The sequence below is a fragment of the Cricetulus griseus genome, chromosome 3 (genome assembly GCF_003668045.3).
Source record: "Cricetulus griseus strain 17A/GY chromosome 3, alternate assembly CriGri-PICRH-1.0, whole genome shotgun sequence".
Taxonomy (NCBI): Eukaryota; Metazoa; Chordata; class Mammalia; order Rodentia; family Cricetidae; genus Cricetulus; species Cricetulus griseus.
The window spans coordinates 19,222,400-19,243,676 of record NC_048596.1 but is presented as its reverse complement, the minus strand read 5'-3'; the positions used below and the strand labels follow the sequence as shown (position 1 = coordinate 19,243,676).

The 21,277-nt window shown below is 51.2% G+C and overlaps 1 protein-coding gene across 3 annotated transcripts in view; it reads right to left on the bottom strand.

Moving 5' to 3' along the window:
- Crtac1 (cartilage acidic protein 1) overlaps positions 1-21,277 on the bottom strand; it is a 133,750-nt gene that overhangs the window by 42,358 nt on the left and 70,115 nt on the right. For all 3 annotated transcript variants that reach the window (XM_035441827.1, XM_035441828.1, XM_035441829.1), the window contains exons 2-4: positions 19,714-19,910; positions 10,233-10,369; positions 4,986-5,142 (exon numbers count right to left, since the gene is read on the bottom strand). In XM_035441827.1, the coding sequence (XP_035297718.1) occupies positions 4,986-5,142; positions 10,233-10,369; positions 19,714-19,910 (491 nt within the window). The remainder of the gene's footprint in view (positions 1-4,985; positions 5,143-10,232; positions 10,370-19,713; positions 19,911-21,277) is intronic.

The window sequence follows — 21,277 nt, the reverse complement described above, 5'->3', positions numbered from 1 at the left end:
ATCAGCCCGCTGTACTGCAAAATGTGATGAGAGGACCCTTAAGTTTTTACTTTTCAACAAAAGTATCCTTCAGACTGGCCCAAAGGACAAATATGTTGGAAGCAGTTTCCTGCCCCATATCCTGCTGCAGTGGAGGCTCAGGGGCTCCTCACTGAAAGGGTATGGACCTATGACATTCTCCTGCTGGAATCTAATATCCATAGCCTGCCAAGAACACTCAAGACATTGTAAAAAGAGTTGGTCTAAGATGCTGGAAAATGTGTGAGGCAGAGGGATGGAGGGCTTGAATTGGAGAAGGGAGCAACAGGTAGGATGGTAATGGGGTCCCCCCTTTTTAAGTTTATTTCCTGCAGAATTCCAAATGGAGGTGCTGATGCTGAGTTGGTGCAGGGTGAGCCTACTGCTGCCAGGCAAGTCTGGACTATGAGATTGTGTGGGAGCCTGTACTGTCAGACAAGGACACTCATTCAGCTCAGGTCTCTCCAATCCTTGGTATCTTGTAGGTTTCCAAATGGGCCACTAGAGGCTGTAGGAAGAAGGGCCTTTCTTCCTGTGTCTACCCAGCATCAAGGGGCCAAGCAGATGCTGTGTGAGGCCAGAATTGGTAAAGGACCGAAAGGAAGAGTCTGGTGGCCCTGTCCTGTGTGCTGGGTATGGGCACACACTTCTCACGTTAAGTGTCATGACACCTGGAGGTGTGTCTCATCACCACCACTTCTTAACTGAGAAATAACAAATGGCTTATGTTTATCACATACAACATGTCTTGAAGTACGTACGTATATGTTATGAAACGACTAAAACGAGCTAATTAACATGCATCATCTCAATATTTATTAATTTAATTCTGTGAACACTTAAAATCTATCTTTTGGTGTCATGCAGGAATACAATGTATTGTTATTAACCATGGTCACTGTAGTGTACAGTAGAACTCTTGAACACATTTGTCCAATGTAATGAAAATGTTTATTTTGGCTAATACCTCTTCAATGTTCCCCAGTCCCCTCCACTTTCCAGGTGAGGAAACAGAGGCTTAGTTGGCAGGTGCTGGAGTCCCAACCCAAACCCTCATGCTATCTCCTCAGCTTGCTTCTCTGATACTTCTGCTCATGTCCCCTTTCAACAGGGAGGGCATTCATTGTACTGGCACCTCGGGGGTGGAGCCACTAGTGTCATTTCTTTAAAATCTCTCCAGACAGCTGAGAAAAAAACGCATGTAAAAATTAAAGTTTTAGCCTATCACACATCTATTCCCTTCAAAATAAGGCCAGAGACCTCTGACAGCCACCAAATACATCTGGCATCCCCGGAAAATGGTCCTCCTGTATCCTGAACGTTGGGAACTCCTTTGGATACCCCTCTGGGTCTCCTGGACCTGGATGAGGTACCTGTCACTCTAGCATTGCCTGGTCCTAGCTGCTAGATCTGGCTGAACTACCGCTGGAAGGCTGGCGCCCACCTGGGACCCAGGAAGGCTCCTCATCCCCCATGCGGAGGTACCAGTCATGCTACTGATGGGAGTCTGCCAGAAGGGCTCAGCTGGGCTTTGGGCCTCTCTGTCTCCTCCAATAATGACTTACTATAAATCAGATCTGCCCTCCGCTTTGTTCCACACTGCTCCCAGCCAACAGCAGAACTCTCTACCCAGCATCATAAATCCCCCTTCATTTTCTTTCCAAATTTCCTTTAAGGCTTCTTTAATCACTACCTTGCAGCCTAGGCAGATGCTCTCTCAAAGGGTGAGGCCTGAATTCAGAGGTCCTGGGTAAAGGGTAGCCCCAGGTGAGCCTGTGTACAGAGGAGAGGGTGATGGAAAGCTAGACTCCATTTGCGGAGGGAATGAAGATGCCTATGGGGCGTTGAGGTCTGAAGACACAGCCTTCCCATCTCCAGGACAGGTGGGCTGGCTCTCCCAGCTGAGTCTAGCTTGTGGCTCTCAGGAAATGCCCAGCAGAGGACCCTGGTGCCACTCTGTCAGAGCCACAGGGCAGTGTGTGTGTGTGTGTGTGTGTGTGTGTGTGTGTGTGTGTGTGTGTGTGTGTGTGTGCGTGTGTGTGTGTGTGTGTGACCATAGGCATTCCCTGTGTTGTTTCGTTCTTCCAAACACAATGAAGGTAGGATCTGTGTTGGGAGAGGCACGGTGCAGGCGGGAGTTTACAAATGACAGCCTACTCCCTTTTAGCCTTTCTGCTAGTTGGCTGGGTCAAGATGCCTGAAGACATTCCACGGGACTTTGCTACTTCTCTGTCCTATGCCAGGTCCTCTGCAGGGTGGAACCCCACTTCTCAGGGTTCCCACACACCTCAGCTCCTAGCATTTCCTGGTCCCAAGAGGTCCCTGGTAATTGGTGAGGTTGGGGCTTGGAGTGTTCAGGGAGTCACAACAAGGGACAGCAGGCTCTCTACTGTCATTACTCAGTCCTGACAGCCCTGGTTCAGATGCCCTCCAGGGGCCCTCAGTCCCCTGAGAGCAGGCATCTCAGCCACTAGATGGCACTGTGACCCAGCAGAGTGGCAGTGGATGCCAGAATCAATAGTGTCTGGAGAGATCTCCCTTCCCCCTCCTGCACAGCATAACAACCTGTGTGTGGTTTGTGTGCCATTGGCCCCCACCACTGCAGCCTGCTGTCCTGAGCACCCCAGGCCAGACAGCTGCTTCAGCCTGACAACCTGGGTACACAATTCAGGGCTTGTCTGCCAATGAATACCCACTGGGTGAGGGGCCTTCCCTTTACCACCTTTGGGGCTGGACACTCAAGTCGGAGGTTATTAGAAAAGCAAGCTGCTGTGGCTGGTGTAAGCATAGGGAGATAGGGCCCCAAGTGCTGGTTTTCTAGAAATCTCCTAAGTGACCTTGGGTGAGTCCTTTCTGCCCTTTGGACCTAATTTGATCCCTTGGCAAGTGGGAGGTCCTCCCAGGCCACATGGCTGCCCAGTTAAATGGGGGCTGCGTGGCTTGGCTACAGAGGCCTCAGTACCCTGAAGCACATCTGGCCACTGCTTGCTTCTCTCCAGCTTGCTTAGACCTTGCTCATCTCCACCCCCCCCCCCCCCCGCAGCTTCTCAGACCCCTTCCACTGTGCTGGAGATGAGCACTGGCTTCTTGCCCAGAGTCTCAGCCACTGGGCTGGGCTCAGCGTAGTCACCCTTACATTTGGGGTTCATTCCTAGGGCTCAAGGGAACACTCAAGAGCTATTTTGCAGCCAGATGTCCATGTGTCATTAACCGAGTGACAAGTGGGGGTTGCAGGATAGTGTTGGGGGGCTGAGGAAGGCGGGCAGACAGAACAGTAACTTGGTGGGCCAAATTGGTTCTTGCCAGCCAAATGGCTTCTGGAAGTCTGCAGAACTGCTCTTATGTGTCCTCTGGGCATGCCAGCTGCCCTGGCCTCCTCCATGCCTCCCCAGAAGCTGCTGCCCCCGCCGTGGGTTGCCCTATCCTTCCAGCATGGCCGGCACAGTTGGCTGGGGCTCTCATCGCATCTCTGTTCCTCAGCTGTCTTTGCTTGGCCCCCTTTCTCCCTCCTGGGTTCTGTGCCAGCCCAGCCAGCATGAACAATGCCCCCTTCATGCTCCAACCTCCTGAATTCTTCCATTCTGTGTGTAATGTACTCTCTCAGTCCTTGCCTCCCTTCCATCTCATCATTTTCAAGTGTTTCATCCCCCAGCCCACACCCCCTCCCTCTCCTGCAAGATCAAGGCACTTAATTGCCAAGCCAGCCCAGTACACAGAACTGGGAGCTTACTCGGAAAAATTGACTGTACCAATCTAGGCTGAAGCACCTCATGTTTATTCTTCTTCCCAGGGCAACATGGTTTATTACTGACACTCAGCCTTCCCGAGGCACGCTCATGCCCAGGGCTCTCAGGCACTTTGATGGGGCTTGAGCCACACAAACTACTTTATTGTGTAGTCATTGTCCCCACAAACTTTGTCAGATAGGTCAGCATTAATCTCTGTCTTTACAGAGGTGGCAACTTGGCTGGGCAAGGGCGCCATCAACTCCCAGCAGGTCAGGACAACCTTTGATGCGTGGAGCTTTGAGATTTGCTACCAGGCAAGTGTCTGGAGGAAGGGTGATGCCCACATGATTCCCCATGCCACTTTCCAATCTCCAAGGCTAGCTACAGCTTGGGTGGTGGCTGTAGTGTAACTTGGAGCAGATGTATGGGGAAGGCTAGCTAACAGGAGAATTTCGACACCCAACTGCTGGGAGGGTGTGAATGAGACCGAGTTGTTATGCACAGCCCTGGCTTCCTGAGTTTTGGCACTAAAAACAGGAACTGGATGGCTCTGCCATCAACAGCCTATTGGCAGATTATCAGAGTTTAGTCGGCAGCCCTGCTGGAATTAGAAAAAACAGCCTTCCCTAGAAAGAGCTCCAGTCAGAAGCTCTGACAATAGGTCCCCCATCCAGAAAGCTGCGGTGGGGAGTACACCTTCCATAAAAAGTGCTGGAGAGGGTTTGGAATGAGAACCCAATTCTTTGAGCTCAGTTATCCGAGACGGGACCCAGCCGAAGCTTAGGGACTTAAGCGGCAAATTCCTGGCCGCTTATGTGTAAGTAAATAATTTCATCTGCTGTTGGGCAATAAAGAAAGCTTTAAATCTCGGTTCTTGTGATCTGTCAGTTTTCTCTAATGCAATCTGCTCACTCATCACTGGGGTTAGAGCAGGGGAGGGGGCGAGAGGTTCCTGGGACAGGATGGCATGGTGTTCTTTTCATTTCAGTTTTTGGCAAGCCTCTATGCCTGCTGTTTGGTGCCCCTACCCCCCCCCAAGCTCACACTTGCCAGCATCTCACCTCCCCTTGGAAGGGCAGCATACGTGGTGGAGGGGATGATGCCTTCATCCCTGCTCAGGGACTATAAACCTTCCCTGTTCTCTTGGTTGCTGATGAACTAGACACAGCTCTGCAGGGCCCTGGACCCCAGCCCCAGCCCCAGCCCCTCCACTCCACAGCCTCTATAAACTCTGCATACCTGTGTACTTGCTGACCCCTGCCTCAGCAGCCACATCCCTGAGTGCCAGGATCCCCCGGGACAGGTCACTGGCCTCAGGGTCCATTTCGATAAGGGCGTCGGGCCCCACGTCACCATGGGCATAGTTGGCAATGTAGATAGAGTACCGTCCGGAGCCCTGAGGAGGAATGGAGGGAGGAGGGTGTGAGAGACCCCGTCTTAGTCCTGGCGGCCCCACCAGTTGTCCCCACCCCAGGGATCACAGCTTTGTCAGTGGGTTGAAGTCTGTGTGGGCTACAACCCCAAGGGGTGCTCACGACAAAGGCTGCAATGTGAGTGGTACACACCTCCCGAGCCAGATGACAAAGCAGCCTTGCTTGTTCTACCCTGTTCCAGAAGAACACATCTCTCCCTCTCCCCCACAGCCACCTTTTTATAGACAATTTTCTAATGTGCCTCCCTCCAGCTGAGCTCGCTCCAGCTGCCAGCCAGGGTAGCTGCTCAATAAATATTTGCTGATTGATTGATCTACCAGTTCCCATTATTCTCCGTCTCTCTCGCTCCCATTCAAGCCGAGATGACAAGCAAATTCCTGAGCCTGCTCCCTCTCCTTGCCGGAAAGGTACAGATCCATGAGGTCTTCCATCCTGTTTCCATTCCTGTCTCCCCACGTTACTAGGAAGAGATAGTTCACTGTTTTGGCCTTTATAACACTACCCCCTTTCTTTTTCTTTGCATCTCAGAGAAGCCCCAGGCACTGGCTTCTCCTTCAGTAGCCATTCTCTTCTGTAGTCCAAACCCCGCTGATAAAAGATTGCTTTCTGCCTGTTATTATAATGGTGTTATTTCTCCGGTGGATGCCTCCTTCTTCCCAAGAGATACACACGGCTTCTAAATCTGTTTCCAGCTCCCCTATTATCTTTTCATCACTTCCCTCTAGAAGTTATTCCTCAAGCTCTCACTATTTACAAAGCCTTCTTCGGTAGATTCTGAACCCCCTGTCCCTGTCCTTAGGTGGCTTAGCATCTAGTGTGGAAGGCCAGCCAGAGAGAGCAGCTGAGCTACAGGTGACAAACTGGGGCTGTCATCCTTGCTGACCTTCTCTGCGCGATTCATTCTCTTATCCTGGGACATAGAGGCATCGTGATCAGGACTATCTGATCGCTCACTTCATGCCAACTTTGGACCATTTTCTTTGGTGGGGGAAGCTGATCCAGAGACACTCAAGAGTGGGTGACTTGGTGAGTGAGATCAGGGAAGGGGCTTAGAGTCTCTGGGGGATACAGAGGTATCGAAACCACATAAGTGCATGGTAGATGCAGGCACAGGGTTTTCTGGCCAGGTTTTCCGCAGCCTGGAGGCAGGAGACTCACTATGAGAACTTCAGAAAAGGTATTCAAAGAGGCGTCCCAGCCAGTGAGGTGGAGGGCAAGAACCTTCCAGGCAGAGATGGAAAATGGTGGCTGCATGGAGAGCTGGCAGCTGGTTCGGTGTTGCCAGAGGTAAAACACAAGGCAGGAAGTGTTAGGTCAATTTGGAGACTGGGAGGCTTCGTTGTCCCTTCTCTTTGGGTTATGAGCCTCAACCTGTTATCTGGCAATAAGGTCCTTTACAGGTTTCATTACTCAAAGTGATTCCTGGACCAGGACCCCCGGTGCCATTTGGGAGCCAGTGTTAGAACGATAGAACCTCAGGGCCCACCCCAGACCTGCTTCACAAGAGTCTGTATTTCAGTAAGAGCCCACAGGACACTTAGGCAAAACGGAAGTGTGGGGTGCTTTACCACCCACTGGTATCTCGATTGGGGAAAACCTTGAAAGGTTCTCACTCTTATCCATCCCAGGAGCTGCATATGTCTATGTGCAGTGATTGGACGAAGCGAGAAAGAAAAGGGCTAAACGGAGACGTGCACCATGGCGAACCATTCCTGACCCCACCAGCTGCTAGCAAGCTCATCAACAAATGGGCAATTAAGCCCACATGGGCTCAAATGCACTCTGCTACAAATTAGAAGATTTATAAAATTCAGTTTTACCTAGATCCCTACTTCAATTCATCTGGATGATGAAACAGATAAAGATAGGCATGTTATAGTGTAGACAGTTGTGGAAACTCGTATGTGAGCTTGACCACAGCACTTCTAAGACACCAAGCTGACACCAAGCATGGGAGGTGTTTCTGGATGCTGGGTCTACACCAGGGCACAGGAGGTGTTTCTGGGGCTCTGGGTCTACACTAGGGCACAGGAAGTATTTATGGATGCTGATCCAGAGCTAACATCAGCTAACATCACCCAGAGGGCTTTTGCCACAGACTCTGGGCCCCATTCCCAGAGATTCTGACTCAAGAGGTCTGGAACGGGCCTGGAGGATGTGCACGTCTAACAGACATCCAGGTGATGCGGAGGCTGTAGTTCAATGGAACAGTGGTCACCTAGCGGGAATGAGATCCTGGGTTCAAAGCCCAGTAGTTCCAGGAAAAGAGAGAGGGAGATTCCCAGGCTATGTTGCTGTTGCTGACTAGTGACTCCAGATTCTAAAAAGCACCAGTTAGAAGCTATTAGCCCAGTCCTGCTCTAGCCTTAGGCCCTGAATGACTCTCCAGCCTTGGGCACATCCATCGGGGGCTGCAGGCTGCATCTTGTGTGTGCTAAATGGGGATAAGATTCCCCCTGCTTCGTGACAGGATGCTTGGGAAGATAAAATGAGACAACGTATGTGAAAGATCTTTGAAAAGATAAAAATGCTATATAAACATGAGGCATAATCATTATTGACCAGGGGATGCTTCTCGTGAGAGATCAACTTTGAGCTCAATGCAGGAAGGGAGTCTGTGATGAGGCAGCTGGAGATAAAGGGCAGGAGGATGCTCCAGGTTTGGAGGAGAGCACAAGTAAGGACATACTCACTTCAGCACACGCCACACCCTCCTGTAGGTCCCCTGAACTGAACCATGTCTCTGGGCCTTATCCCCGGCATTTCTGATTGAGCTGGTCTGGAGGATAGAGCAGGCAGGGCCTGATCATGCTAGTGGATGCACAGAGCCCAGAGGAGGAGGTTGTGTGCCCTGTTCTATCATCTCCACCGTATTCTCCTGGGACAGCTAGGTTGGCGGCTGGCAAGCCCCACAGATATTCCTGTCTCTAGCTAGCCCCACAGCATCGGGATTACAAGTACTTGTAGAATCATGCCTGGCTTTTTACATGGTTTCTGGGGATTTGAACTCAGGTCCTTATGCTTTTGCAGCAAGCACTCTTGCCTGCCAAGTAATCTCCTCAGCCTCTGAATCTTCCTTCCTAACAATAGTCTGGGACCACACTTTCAGAACCACTGGCCCGAAAGACCAACCTCCCCCCCCCATGGGGGCTGTGGCGACAAGCAAGCAAAGATGGCTTGAGTGGCGCTTGCAGAAAGCCTGTGGTTAGAAGCGCCTGTCTATTACCACTGTACCCAGAGGCAGGGTAGCCGAGCGATGAAGCGGTGTGTGCTGTTTTCGGGCAGGGAGAGTTCAATTCCCAGTTGTGCCTGCCTCGTATTGTGTGACCAAGGTCAAGTTATTTAATTGCTCCAAGCCTTCATTTCCATATCTGTAAAGGGTGATAATGGTAGCTTGTACCTCATGGGCTTATTGTAAAGATTCTAGAAGGAGAGTCCTGTGCCTGGGACTCCATGCATGGTTAGTTGTGCAAGCGTGTGCTACTTTTGTCTTTTGTCCTTTGCCATTGTTCTTAGGTTTTCTATGCCACACTGCATCCCTGACTTCCAGTTTCCATACTGACCTTGAACTCTCTTGGCTCATTCCTCACAGTTCTTAGGCCCTAGGAATGGCCAAGGTGGTGGCTGGAAGGACCTTTCCCCTGGTGGTGACTCACTGAAAGGCTTTTCCCCCCAGTTCTCCAAGACCTGGGAGGAGGGAGTGAGGCCAGGCAGGGAGCAAGCAGCTGCTGAGCATCACCCACTGTGCGGAGGTGATGGTCCCTTTCCCTTTGCCTCCTACACGACTTTTGTCCTGCGGTTAAATGACCTTGCTGGGACAAAGAGAGCAGCTCTGTGTTTGACCTCCAGTCCCTCCCTCCAGCTCTGGCGGAACTTCTTACTTAGGCCAGTATGGGAGGCTTAGTCCTGATCAGAGAGGCCATGGGAAGCAGGCGGTGTGTGAACAAGATCCCCAGCTGCGACCAGACCTGACACCCAAGACCCTCCACGCTCTCAGGGCTGTTCAGACCCGCCTCACTGTCCCCTCCCACCAGGCAGGAGTCCAGGTGGCATGGATTCAGGTCAGGGCTAAATGTGGCTTTCACAGCCCAGCTTGGCTTCTCTTCCCAGCACCAGCTTGTTAAGAAATAAATATTTATACCTGGCACCTGCCTTCTCCCAAGGCCTGGAGGCCCCTGCTGCGAACATTCACACTGAATCCCCAATCCTTCTGTGCCATCTCAATCCGAAGTTGGAGCCCACCCCTTCAGCCCCAGAACTGAGGCCAGAGATGCTCTACAGAGCAGGGCAGCAGCTGGGACTCCAGTGTGGTGATTACTGTTATAGAGCCAAGCAGGTGGGCGGCAGGGGAGCAGGTGACAGGAGGGACAAATCACTTCCTCACAAGTCTCTGTCCCTAGCTCTCCCCACTTCTATGAACTGAAGTCAAGCTTCCTCATGCTTGGGCTGGACACCTCTGGGCAGGATGTACTAGGAAGGTATGGATGGAATCATTGATGAACTAAGGTTCTAGAACATTCAGGTAACCCCGTCTTGACCACTTTTGCACTCCCCTGTCACACCTTCAGTATTCTATAAATATGTACAGGAGGCCACGTAACTTGGTTCCTTCCTCACCAAGGCATTTAATGTTAGTTGGATGAAGCGAGTACCCCATGTATTACTGGACTTTGCTTCATGTCCTAGACATGTCACTGATCTATTTTGGGTCCCCAGCTAAGCCATTGCTCCAAGCTGAGCCTCAGCCCTCCCCTAAGAATCTGATATTCATGATGGTGACGCCCTCATTGCTTCCACTTGGGTCACCGGGAGGATTGCACAGGAAAAGGATGGGAACGATATATTTTCACTCCCCCTTCAAGCCTTGCTTCTTAGTAATTTGCATCTATTCTGTGTGGGACATTGGCAGCTACCAAGGTGGGACAGCCCTGGGCTCTGTCCCCAAAGTGGTTGTCACTTTTGCACAGAGGATGTCTACCTGATACATCCTCTCCTGGCTCTCAAGTCAAGGGGTCCCTCTGCTTCTTCCCAGGCCCTCTGTGTCTGCACTCACCGTCCTGTCCACACAGGCCACCGAGCGTCCAGCAAAGAGGCTGGCCACTCCACGGGCCACATTGACGTCATCACTTAGAACATCTTCCCACCGGTTATTACGGAACTTGAACAACTTGTCTGTGTACGTGGCCACACCTGGAGAGAGGAAGAAAGGATGGTGGGTGACAGTGGGCAGGGACTAGGAGTCTGCCACAAGGTGTCTGGGGCCAGAGTCAAGGAGGTCAGATTCAAGGAGGCTGTCTGCAGGCTGTCCTTTCTGCTTCCCATTGTGAACTTGATTCTGGCTGACGCCAGGAAAGAGGCTCAGGCTGGGGGAAGACAGCGAGGAGCAGTGATTATAAGCCTAAGGTTTAGAATCCGTGAGAAAAAGTTCCAATATCAGTTAGACCTAGATTCCAGACTTCGGGCAGGTTTCTCAGCATCGGTAAGCCTTGTTTTTCTTATCTGTAAATGGGGATGACAGGAACCACATTCAAGCTTGCTATGAGGAATGAAGGAGAGGAAACACTGGGCACAATGTCCCCTAAAGGTAGCCTGTATTAGGTAGAAATGACTTCCCCATTTTAAAGACCAGCTGCCTTCCCAGATCCACACTTCACAGGCTTGGTAGTCAGTGATGCTGGGAGTGTGGATGTAAAAGCAAGTGTGTCAGAGTGAGTGTGTGAATCACTGCAAGCATAAGAATGGGTAAGTGTGCAAGACAGGTGTACAAGTGAGAATGGATGTGAGCGTGTTTGGTGGAGCTCTGCCTCACCCTCCCCCAATCCTGCCTAATCTCAGAAAGCCCAAGAAATGGTGGCTCCTCCCCTGGAGATGACCCGAACATGCCTGCAGGGTATTTAGACAGCTTCTTAAGGAAAGGCCTTGTGGTTTTCTGGTTCCTTCTCCTCGTCTCCTCTGTGTGGGCTGGGAGACCATCCAGGAGCTTTCCACGCATTAAAAGTCCACCTGGACTTTTAAGTCTGAATTCGGCTGGGTTTGGTTGGCTGAGTCGGCGGAGAGGCTTAATGTCGGGTACAGAAACCTGTCAGAGTGAGTGAGTATGAGTGAAAGTGGGTGTTCAGGATGAGTTTGATCAGTGTGGAGGTGAGTGTGTGAGTGTGCCCAGGAGCGAGTATGCACTGGCGGGAGGCTGAGAATGCATGTGTGAGAACACAGACAAGTGTATGCGGGTGTGTGATGGAGTGTAGACGCATGTGTGAATGCCTGCAGGTGGCAACACCGTGTACACAACCCGCCAGGTGGCTCCCTCAGAAGAACACCCACGTGAGGAATGTGAGGAGCAGGGAGGCTGACTAGCAGGCGTGCAGGCGTTTTCAGGTGGAGGACCTGAGGAGTCACAGGTGCAGATCTGCACAAAGCTGCTGTGCCTTTTGAGGGACACTGTGGTGTGTGTGTGTGTGCACGTGTGCGTTTGTGTAGTCGGAGGTTCTGGAAGGTATCTTATCCTTTTCAGACCTCACTTTCCTCATCTGAGAATGACAGGTAGTAACTGTCTTCACTCACAGTGTCACTGTGGCAACTGTGAGAAGTCACACATGTGGTCTAGTCACAGGTCAGACAGGATGAGAGCGCACAGTGACAGCTTTATACCCTGCAGGGACATAGCCCCTCACTGAAATCCCTTGGGGGCCCAATGTGTTTAGGAACCTAGATTTTTCCTTCATCTTCTAGGAAGAAAACATGGTACGAACACCGTTGATTTACATAACACCCCAGCAGGGACTGGGGGCGGCACCCCATAATTAAACACATTAATATTTCTGCTGTGAAACATGAATATTCACATTAAGTGGGATAAATAAAGCTTATAAATAGCTCACATCAGTTCAGGACAGGTTTTGTTATCTAGCGAATTTTCCAAAAACTTAAAAAAAAAAAAAAGTGTTGGAGGCTTCCAGAGTGTTCTGGATTTCAGATCTGTGGAAAATGACTTAGGTTGTAGCTGCCATCCTTGTGGCTATGTGATGCAGTAGCAAGCTTGCCATTGGTTCTAGATGCCCAGAGGCCTCTGAAGATGGCCCCTGAAGGCCTCCAGCCTTCCCCAACAGAGAGCAACCCTTGTCCATCTCATTCACATGGGGGCCCACTTAACTCTCTTACCCACTTCTTGAAATGACAGCAAATACAGTCAACAAAACTTGGGCAGACAGACAACTCTGTTTTCTTTCTGTGAGCAGCCTGGAGCAAGAATTTCATGGTCCTCCAAGTGTGGGAAAGATTGCATACCTGCCTAACCTTTGAAGCCTCTCAATAGATATCGACTTATTAAAACTTTGAAAAGATTGCAATTTAATTTTATTGAGCCCAGCCTCTCCCAGATGTACTTGGCCATGGAACCCTTCTTTGGAGACTGCCCATTCACTGAACTGGCTCTGGCTTAGCAAGCTGCCATCTAGGGTGCTGAAGTCTAAGCAGACTTGGGGATGGTGGCCAAGGAGTTTGTGGGTCTTGTTTTGTTGGTCCGTCCCTCTCACTGGTCTCATGGCTTCTGGGCTCACCAGAGACACCCAGAAGAATAAACTAATTAAGGTAAAATGTGCAACAGTGATGTGGAGCCTTGTAGATCATAAATGGGAAAGGCAAAATCAATGGCAGCCCCTCTGCAGGCAGAGGCCTGGAGGCCTGGGCGACAGGAGGGTTGGGAGCCCGTGATTTAGGAAGAACAAACGCGCTGGCAGCTGCAACCTGGGTAATTAGGTGTGTCAGGAAGACAGATAAACAGCAAGCTGTGTGGGTCGATGGCATAGGCAATAAACACCCAGCACTGGCCCCTGGCCCAAGTCAGTGCTGAAGTGGGCCTTGCCTCCCGGCTCCTTGTAGCTGCACTTTGCCTCAGGATCCCACACCAATGGGCCAGTTCTCAGAAAGAGGAGGGGCTGTCAGTAGCATGGGAAGACCAAAGATGCTCTCCCCAGTCCCAGGAAAAGGGTGTGGCCAGGAAAAGGATGTCCAGGGGCAGGGAGGGGGTCCGTGGAGGGCAGTGTCCTAGAGGTGAGTCTTCGAACTCTTAGGCACAAAGGTTACCACGAAACAGCTGTGTGACAGCCAGCAACATCCCTTTGTGGGAAGGCATGTACTTGTCCTTCTCTTAGCTGTGAAATGGGATAATGAGAATGGCTACCTCCCTACCAGGCTGTTAGGAGCATATGCTAGCTAATGCCTGCAAAGTGCTTCCAATAATACCAGACACAGGATAATAAGTCCATAAACAATAAGATCATCTCTGTCCACTGCTTCCCCTTTCTCCAGGGAATTATAGGGCAAGACCAGGCCAGTCCTCAACAAACCACATCCCAGGAGGCAACCGTGACATTAAGTTTCAAATGGCTCACAAGACTTAGTCAATGGAGAGCCAACAGAGCAGTGGTGGCCCCAGGGGCGAGAGAACTAGTTCAGACAAAGGATGTGTTTAAAAAGAATGAACTCTGGCTCACAGGGTCCCTGGTAGAATCCCTGACCTTTTCTTCCTCCCTCTACCCCAGGGTGAAGAGGGAAACTCGGAAGGCTCCTCTGCCAGTGCCCTTAGCTTCCTCCAGAATCTCCCCAATAAGATGCAGGCTGCACAGACAAATGGGGACTCAGGTATCACCTCCTTTGCTTGCAGCTGCACAGCTGCTGTCAGATGGCAATGTCTAGTTCCAAACTGTCATGATGTGGCATGGCCCTCTCATTCAGTGTTACAAGGCTATTGGGGAAGCTCTGGGTCCTTAGGTAAGGCCACCGTGATGAACTAGTATTCCTGTGTGCTTGTGTGTGTATGGTGCATGAGTAAGTCAGAGGACAATTTGGGTATCATCCCTCAGGAGCTGTCCACCTTGTTTTTGTTTTCCCTGTGAGACAGGGTCTCTTTCTGGCCTGGGGCATGCCTAGTGGCTAGTCTATCTGGCCAGTGAGCCCCAGGGATCCGCTTGTCTCTACCTTCTGGTGTGCTACAGCACCTGACTTATTTATGTGGATTCTGGGGATTGAATGCAGAAACACTCTCCTGATTAATCTCCCCAGTTCCCAAATTTTGTTTTCGAAAACATGGTCTCATATAGCCCAGGCAATCCTCAAAATTCACTATGTAGCTAAGGATGATTCTAAACTCCTGATCTTGCCTCTGCCTCCTCAGTGCTGAGACCATAGATGTGTGTCACAGCACCTGGCTTTTTTCCTTACTCTACGGTGCCTCTCTCCACTCATGCTGCTTGCTCATTGGCCACATGGGATGAGGCACAGTACGGGCTGGCCAGGCAGTGTACAGTTTCTGAACTCATCTTTGAAATGGGGCCAAGCTGGGACAGCTGAGAGCCAGGACTCTGAATCCAAGGGAAAGTCAGCTGGGGATCCAGAGAATCCATTTCAGGGCCTGAGAAAAGGGTGGAGACTCAGAAATCAATGGGATGGCTTATGTTAAAGTACATCTCGGGCTTTCTGGGGCACAGGAAACTCCTGGAGATTGCAGTGGGTCCTGGGCTAGCAGGTGCAGGGTGAAGCTCGAGAGAACCTTCATTTTTTCTGGGTTTCCAGCTGACTCCAAAGCTGCCAGCCCAGCATCACACCAGGGGAGCTTGGTGCAGGGAAGGCCCCTGGGTGCAGCTGGAGCCAGCCTGGCTGAAGGAGCTGCTGGGCAAGGGCAAGTCTCTAGAGAGCAGATGGCCCATCTGCTGTGTGGGCAGAGGAGGCTGGAAGTGCAGCCTGCCCAGATCCTTTTCCTTCTGTCTAGTGTGGCAACTGATACCTTGTGTCCTCCCTGGGAGGTTATGAGTGTCCCTGCAAAAGGCCCCTCTAGGTGTGACAGAGCCCACGAGCTGCAAAGGAAGAGTCAGAAATCTGAGTCTGTAAAAGTAAAAGTTTTCTACATGACAAAATCCACTATGAGCAAAGACGGACGATGACAAACTGGGGAAATCAACTGTAACGCGTGTCTCAGACAAAGGGCTAATTTTCCTAATTTATAAAGAGGTGCTCCAAATCAATAAGAAAAAGACCAATAGTCAATAGGAAAAAAAATTGGCAAAGGCTAGGAGAGGATGAGAGAGTCAAATATATAAAAATATTCTTAGCCTCACTCATTTAAGAAAAATGAAAATTAAAACTACACCTGGAAATCAATTTTCCCCTATCAGATTGGCAAATACTGAAAACAAAATTGATGAAACCCTGTGCTGGTAAGCCTTGGCAAGTGTTTGTTCATTGCAGGAGCAGTGTGGTAAGTGCTGCCCCCAGGGAAGGCAATCTGGCACTCTGAGCTACATGTGTGCCTTCCTTGACACCGTCACTGTTTCTGTAAGCTTATCTTACCAGTGTCCGTGCAATTACGGCACGAGGAGGATTTTACAAACTCATTCATTAGGTGACATTCTTGGTAAGAAGAAAAGAATTGCCAGCTATCTCAGTGCTCCCCCACAGAGGAGTGACTCGGTTAATGACAAATCTATACGGAGGAGTACTATACAGCCGTAAAAGAATGTGAGGTCCTTCTGTCTGTTGCTGTGAGGTCATATCCAAAGTGTAATGAAAATGCAAACCGCAGAACTGTGATCAGGGCCTACAACAGGGGAGGCCTATGAAGCAGAGCTGGGGTTTAATAGAGACACCCCAAAACATGGCTGTGAACTTTTTGAAGAGGACTCACAGAAAGTGGGGGCCAGTGTGGGACCCTCCAGGGAGCTTCTCCAGGAACACAGACTGCAATAGTGCCCTGCACACAAAAGTCCAGTGCTCATCACTGAGTGGGTGAAAAGAAATAAGTGCTGTGCTCACAGTTGGTGCTGAGCTACCTACCAGCACGCTATCCATCAGGCCCAGGTGGTAAAGTGGCCAAGGCGGCTCAGGGTGGGAACTCCATGGGGAGGAATGTGCCCAAGAACTGCAGGAGGTCCTGGGCTGCCTCTTGTCCCCTCCTTGTCCTGTGGAAGCACTCTGGCTGGCCTTTTTCCAGGTCAGTTTAGCACACATGGGTTTCCAGGTTGTGGCCTTCTTGGGAGTGTAGTTAGCCCTCCTCTTCTCTTCTTTCCTCTGCAATTCTCAAGCTTTGAGCCAAGCCCAGTTGGGACCCCCCACCTGCCATAGCATCACCCTTGCTGTCTGGCAAATTGCAGTGCAAGCCAAGTTCTTTTCATCCTTTATGCCAGTTGTCCACTCAAAGAGTCTGTATTTGATGCTAAGCGACAGGCACCACTTGGGGTTCTGGAGTGCGACAGCGAGTAAGACAAAGTAGGAGAGCTGGACAGAGCTAACATATGACCCACTTCCAGATCGGGGTGAGAGGCAGGAAGACAAATAAGCCAGATAGAGAAATTAGGGCATAATTTGAAATAAGGTGCTGAGAGAGACCTTATTTGAAGAGGGAGCCCTGGGAAAATCAGCAGAAAAAAGCATTCCAGGTGGGAAGAATAGCAAGTTTGAACTTCAGGCAAACTTTAAGTGGGAGGAAGGTGCAAAGGCTAGCCTAGCAATTTGGCTGCACCGGGAAGGGTGGCAGGTGACAGGAAGGACCTTGAATATGGTCTGTAGAGCCACTGGAGGCAGGAGAGTTTATAAGCTCCATATGCTTCCTGTTCTACAGAGGGGTCAAGATCTTGTCTAAGGTCACCCAGGAAAGTTTGCATGGACTGACTCCCAGAGGGTATTGCAGGGACAGCTTCCAGGGACAGCATTGCTAACATCCCAAAAGCTGGCTGAGGGGGAGACACTGTCAACACCCCAAAGGCCATGTGACTTCACTGGCTAGCTAAGGCTCCTAGAGAAGGTCTCAGAATTGCCACAGAGGGCAGGGTGGCAATGGCTGAGTGCTGTCTGGGCTGGACCCAAGGAAGTGCTGACATGGCACAAGCTGGCTCCATGCCCACCCCCTGTTGAATCAATGGATCGCTCAACTACAAAATTAACTCAAACCCACAGACATCCCTCAAACCCACAGAAGGTCATCGGGAGGTGCACACTCGGGGCCGAGGCCGCTGGGCACTGTTGTCCTTGCCTCTGCCCCTCCAGGTGGCCTGGGGCCTGTTTCCTAGAGCCAGGTCTTCGGGGCTTCCGTGTGGTCTGCGTCCCCCTGACATCTCTTTTAGCTTTCCTCTTCTTAGGTGGTGGCTTGCTCACCTTTCCTTCCCCAGACTTATTTATTCAATTTTAATTAAGCCCCTGGGATAGTAAAGACCTGTCTGGGGCCACCAGGAGTCACACAGTAACCAATATAGGGGCTTTCTCTCATGGGCCTTAGAGATTAGGGACTGGGAGAGGATGCTGGATGCTGAGAGAAGCTGTGGGCTATACTGGAAAAGCATAGATCCCAAGAAAAAGGACTCCTGTGTTCCACACTCTAAGGCATCCTCAGTGCCTACAATAGTGCTGGCACATAGTAGGTTGTCACTAGCAATTTGTTCAGGAAACAAGCACATCAATGGGGACACTCACTGTTTGGCTGAACACAGACTTGGCAGGATTCCCAGAGAGTGACCATCGTCTTGGGCTGCAGTGCAGACTTGAGAGTTGAGTGTCACAGTCTGATAATGGGGTCCTACCCTACTTCCAGCCTTCTTATTTGATTGTGGCAGCTCAGCGGAGGCTATCACACCCTCCCCAGGAAACTGCAGAGCTCCTGCTCTGGGATTCACAGTGGGCACTAGAAGAGCACTGGAGGGGCTCTGCCTCGAGAGATGGCCCTAGGGTCTCCTCCAGGTGCTATGGCTTTGGGGACACTGTCCCCTTCTCTGGCATCCTGCCGGTAGGGTCCAAGCAGGAGAGTCATCCCTGTTCCTGCTTCCTAGCCTTCCAGGGGACCTGTCCCTTCTGCAGGCATCCTAGACTCTGCTCTTTTCCTGACCTTGCCCCACATTAAAGAGTTGATCAGCCCATCAATTAATCGTGCCCTAATCCAATCTCGGCTTGGTGGAGAGAGGGCAGTAAATCCAGCTGGGTAATCATGCCCTGATATTTGTGTTGGGATAATTACCATCTCTCAGGCCTCACTCGGTGGCAAGATGAGATGAAAACCCATAAAACACCACTCGGGGCTGTGGCTCATTGTTTCTTGGCGGCACAAGATTGGCTACCAGCCAGCTAGCCCGCCCACCCCAGCCCCTGGCACAGGGCCCCAACCTTTTTACCTCTCATTCATGCAACTGGCTGAATTCAAATTCCAGGGGCAGACTGGGCTGAACGCTAGATTGAGACTGGCAGCTGGGGGAAGCCTGTGTGTGTTGGTGTGGGGTGTTGTGGGACAGGGTCCCGTAGCTAGGCACTTTGTAGTCTCCCAGACCTTGGGGAACTCAGGACAGCCCTTGTTTGTGGAAATCTGAACCACAAATTAGACCAAGAGTCCGCTGCCATCTGGAAGGGTCCTGTGCATACCCAACACCACCTCCAGGGGGCGCTGTGGTGGAGGATGAGCTACAGATGTTACCTAAACAGTCCTACAGGAGTGGGCTTACTAGTGAGTACTGTTTAGGTCTGAGAAAATGTGGGTCAGGGGTAGGGGTGATCTTCAGCCCCAAGAATACAGTCCGAGTTCTGAGCTGCTGCGTGTCCACTGTAGCCAGGCTCCTTGGGGACAGAGTGTTGAGAAGAGCTGTAGCATGTCTTGATGCAAGGGATAGGTTGGGTGGGACCCTGGGTTTGAACCCTGGGACTTGAAGGCTGCCATGTTTGGGTGAGTGAGCTAACTCCTTAGCATCCAGTTTCTTCAATGTAAAACTACTAATTCCTTCCCAAGTGGAGTGCTGTGGGCTGCCTGAACTAAAGCCTGAGGGTAGGGGGTCAGGCCTGGAACACAGAAGGCATGCTTTATATTAGCCACCACTAGGCTGGTGGACATCAGTTTCTCTGTGGTCTCTGGACCATCTGCAGCCGGTAGCCCAGGAGCAGTTAGGCGCCTCCCCAGGACCAAGGAGCTGGAATGCACTAGCATAGACCCTCAGGTAGCAGGGATGTGCGTGGCAGTGTGAAAGGAGATGGAGGAGGCTCCGAGAACTCAAGGTCAGCCTCCTGAGAGTTGCATCCCCATCACCACCCTGACACCTGAGGCTCTGTCTGGCGCATAGGAATCTGTGGGAGAAATCCTTGCACTAGTCTAAAAGCGGAGGAGGCAAATCCTAGGACTGCAAAGCATTTGAGAAAGGCCTAGAGTGGCATGGGAATGACCCAGGGACATCTGTTGATTTCAGAAGTGGCCTAGGGGAGTGGCCATCAGCTGGAGGACCATGTTGGAGTGGTGGGATGGCAGGAGGATGGAGAGGAGGAGGGAGGAGGGACGGGAGGGAGGTATCTCAGGCTGTAGGAGAAAAGGATGTCCAGTCTGAGGGGGAAGATGGTCGTTTTCATGCCCCTCTGCCCCTGTCCAGGGTCCCAAGGATGAAAATCCAAGCTCCATCACAGGAGATAAAAAGGTCATCCTGGGGCGTCTGCCCAGCACAGGGAGATCCTGAGAAAGGGCTGTCAGAGAATGGAAGAGGTAGTTGGGGCAGAAAGAGTACTGACAACCTGACCCTCACCTGAGAAGGCGTTATTGGTGTTGAGAAAGTAGATCTCTTCACGGCCGTCCCCATCGATGTCACAGGCTGTGACCCCAATGGCGTTCCCCTGCCGGTCCCTCAGTGCGTAGTAGGGTGAGCTGCGCTCATCCACGGCAATGTTCACTAGTCGCTTCTGGGCTCGATTGTACTTCAAAACCAGGTTGGGACCATTGTACCTGGAGAAGGAACAGGGAGAGGATTTGAGGGTGAGCGGTGGGTCCACTCAGCTCACTGGAGCACGGCAATGGGCTCAAAGCCCACTGCACCTCAGAGTAATGTGGCCCCAGGCATGCACAGGAAGGAGCTTTGTCTCAGGGAGTCCTGGATCAGAGAGAAACTGAGGCTAGAGAAAAGTGGCTAAGAGCCATGTAGAATACAACTCAAGGAGCAGGCTGGTTGAGGGGAGTCAGTTCAGGGACAACCCCTGAACTAAGGGCCTGGCTGAAGAAAGACCTCCCTGACATTTACTTTGTCCATTTCAATGTAAAAGGCAATTTCCCACTGATGGCTTATTAACTTAGACAACAACCTGACCTATAACAAAAACCCACGTAGGACTGGCATGGGAGGCCATGTTGCCAGTCACCCACTTCATGGCAGAGAAGTAGATGAGGACTGTCAGAGGAATTGCAACGCAGAGAGCCTGGCTGTGCTTCCTGAGGGCAAACAGTATCAGGTTTGCCTGATCAGCAAGGGTGCTTGAGCCCAGGCATCTTTCTGCTCTCTCAGGAGCACCTGCAAGCGGTCCCTGCAGAAGCCTGTGTCACTGAGAGTTGAGACAACTGTCTGCTCGTAGGAAACACCGCTCTACAGCATCCGGATGAGAGACTACCAACGCATCTGGGGATTACCAGGCAAACCTGACGAATCTTTTTCCAGGGAATCAGGACAAAAGTCGAAACTACCCATCCCCTCTGAACCCAGGCGGCCTCCTTGTCACACCAAAGCCCCAGACATGAGTCTGTTTTAGGGACTTTGTCTTGCTGTACCCTCCCTGTGGGATGCTGGTCTTGACAGTCATGCAACTGGCTCCCTTCCCCACTTCCTTTAAGACCTTCTTGAATCTGTGCCTCAACCCACTTTTTCTTTCTCCATTGTCCCCATCTAGCCCCAAAGCTCTACCAGTCTGTCTTCTTGTTCCTCTTCCCCTGCTCTCTCTGCTTCCACTGGAACCCTGGCTCCCCCAGAGTGGAACCTTTCCTCCATGTTGCGCTCTGGTACCTAGAACAGCACCTGGCACACAGTAGGTGCTAGGTAAATATTTATTGAGTGAAACCTCTGAGCTCACACCCAAATCCTGTGGGCTCAAGTGGCCCATAGTCAGTGTCTTCCCATCAATGTTTCCAACTGGAGAAATTGAGGGTACCCAAGATTTTCCCAGGCAGCATGGCCAAGCATGATGCCACCTGCCCCCAGAACAGTGAGTGGCCTGTCAGGATCTCCAGAGAAATCCACATACCGTGTTCACCAGGACCTGCCGGCTGACTGGTGTTTGCAGTTGAGTGCTCTCACCACGAGGGAAGTGCTGTGCTGGCTTAGATGA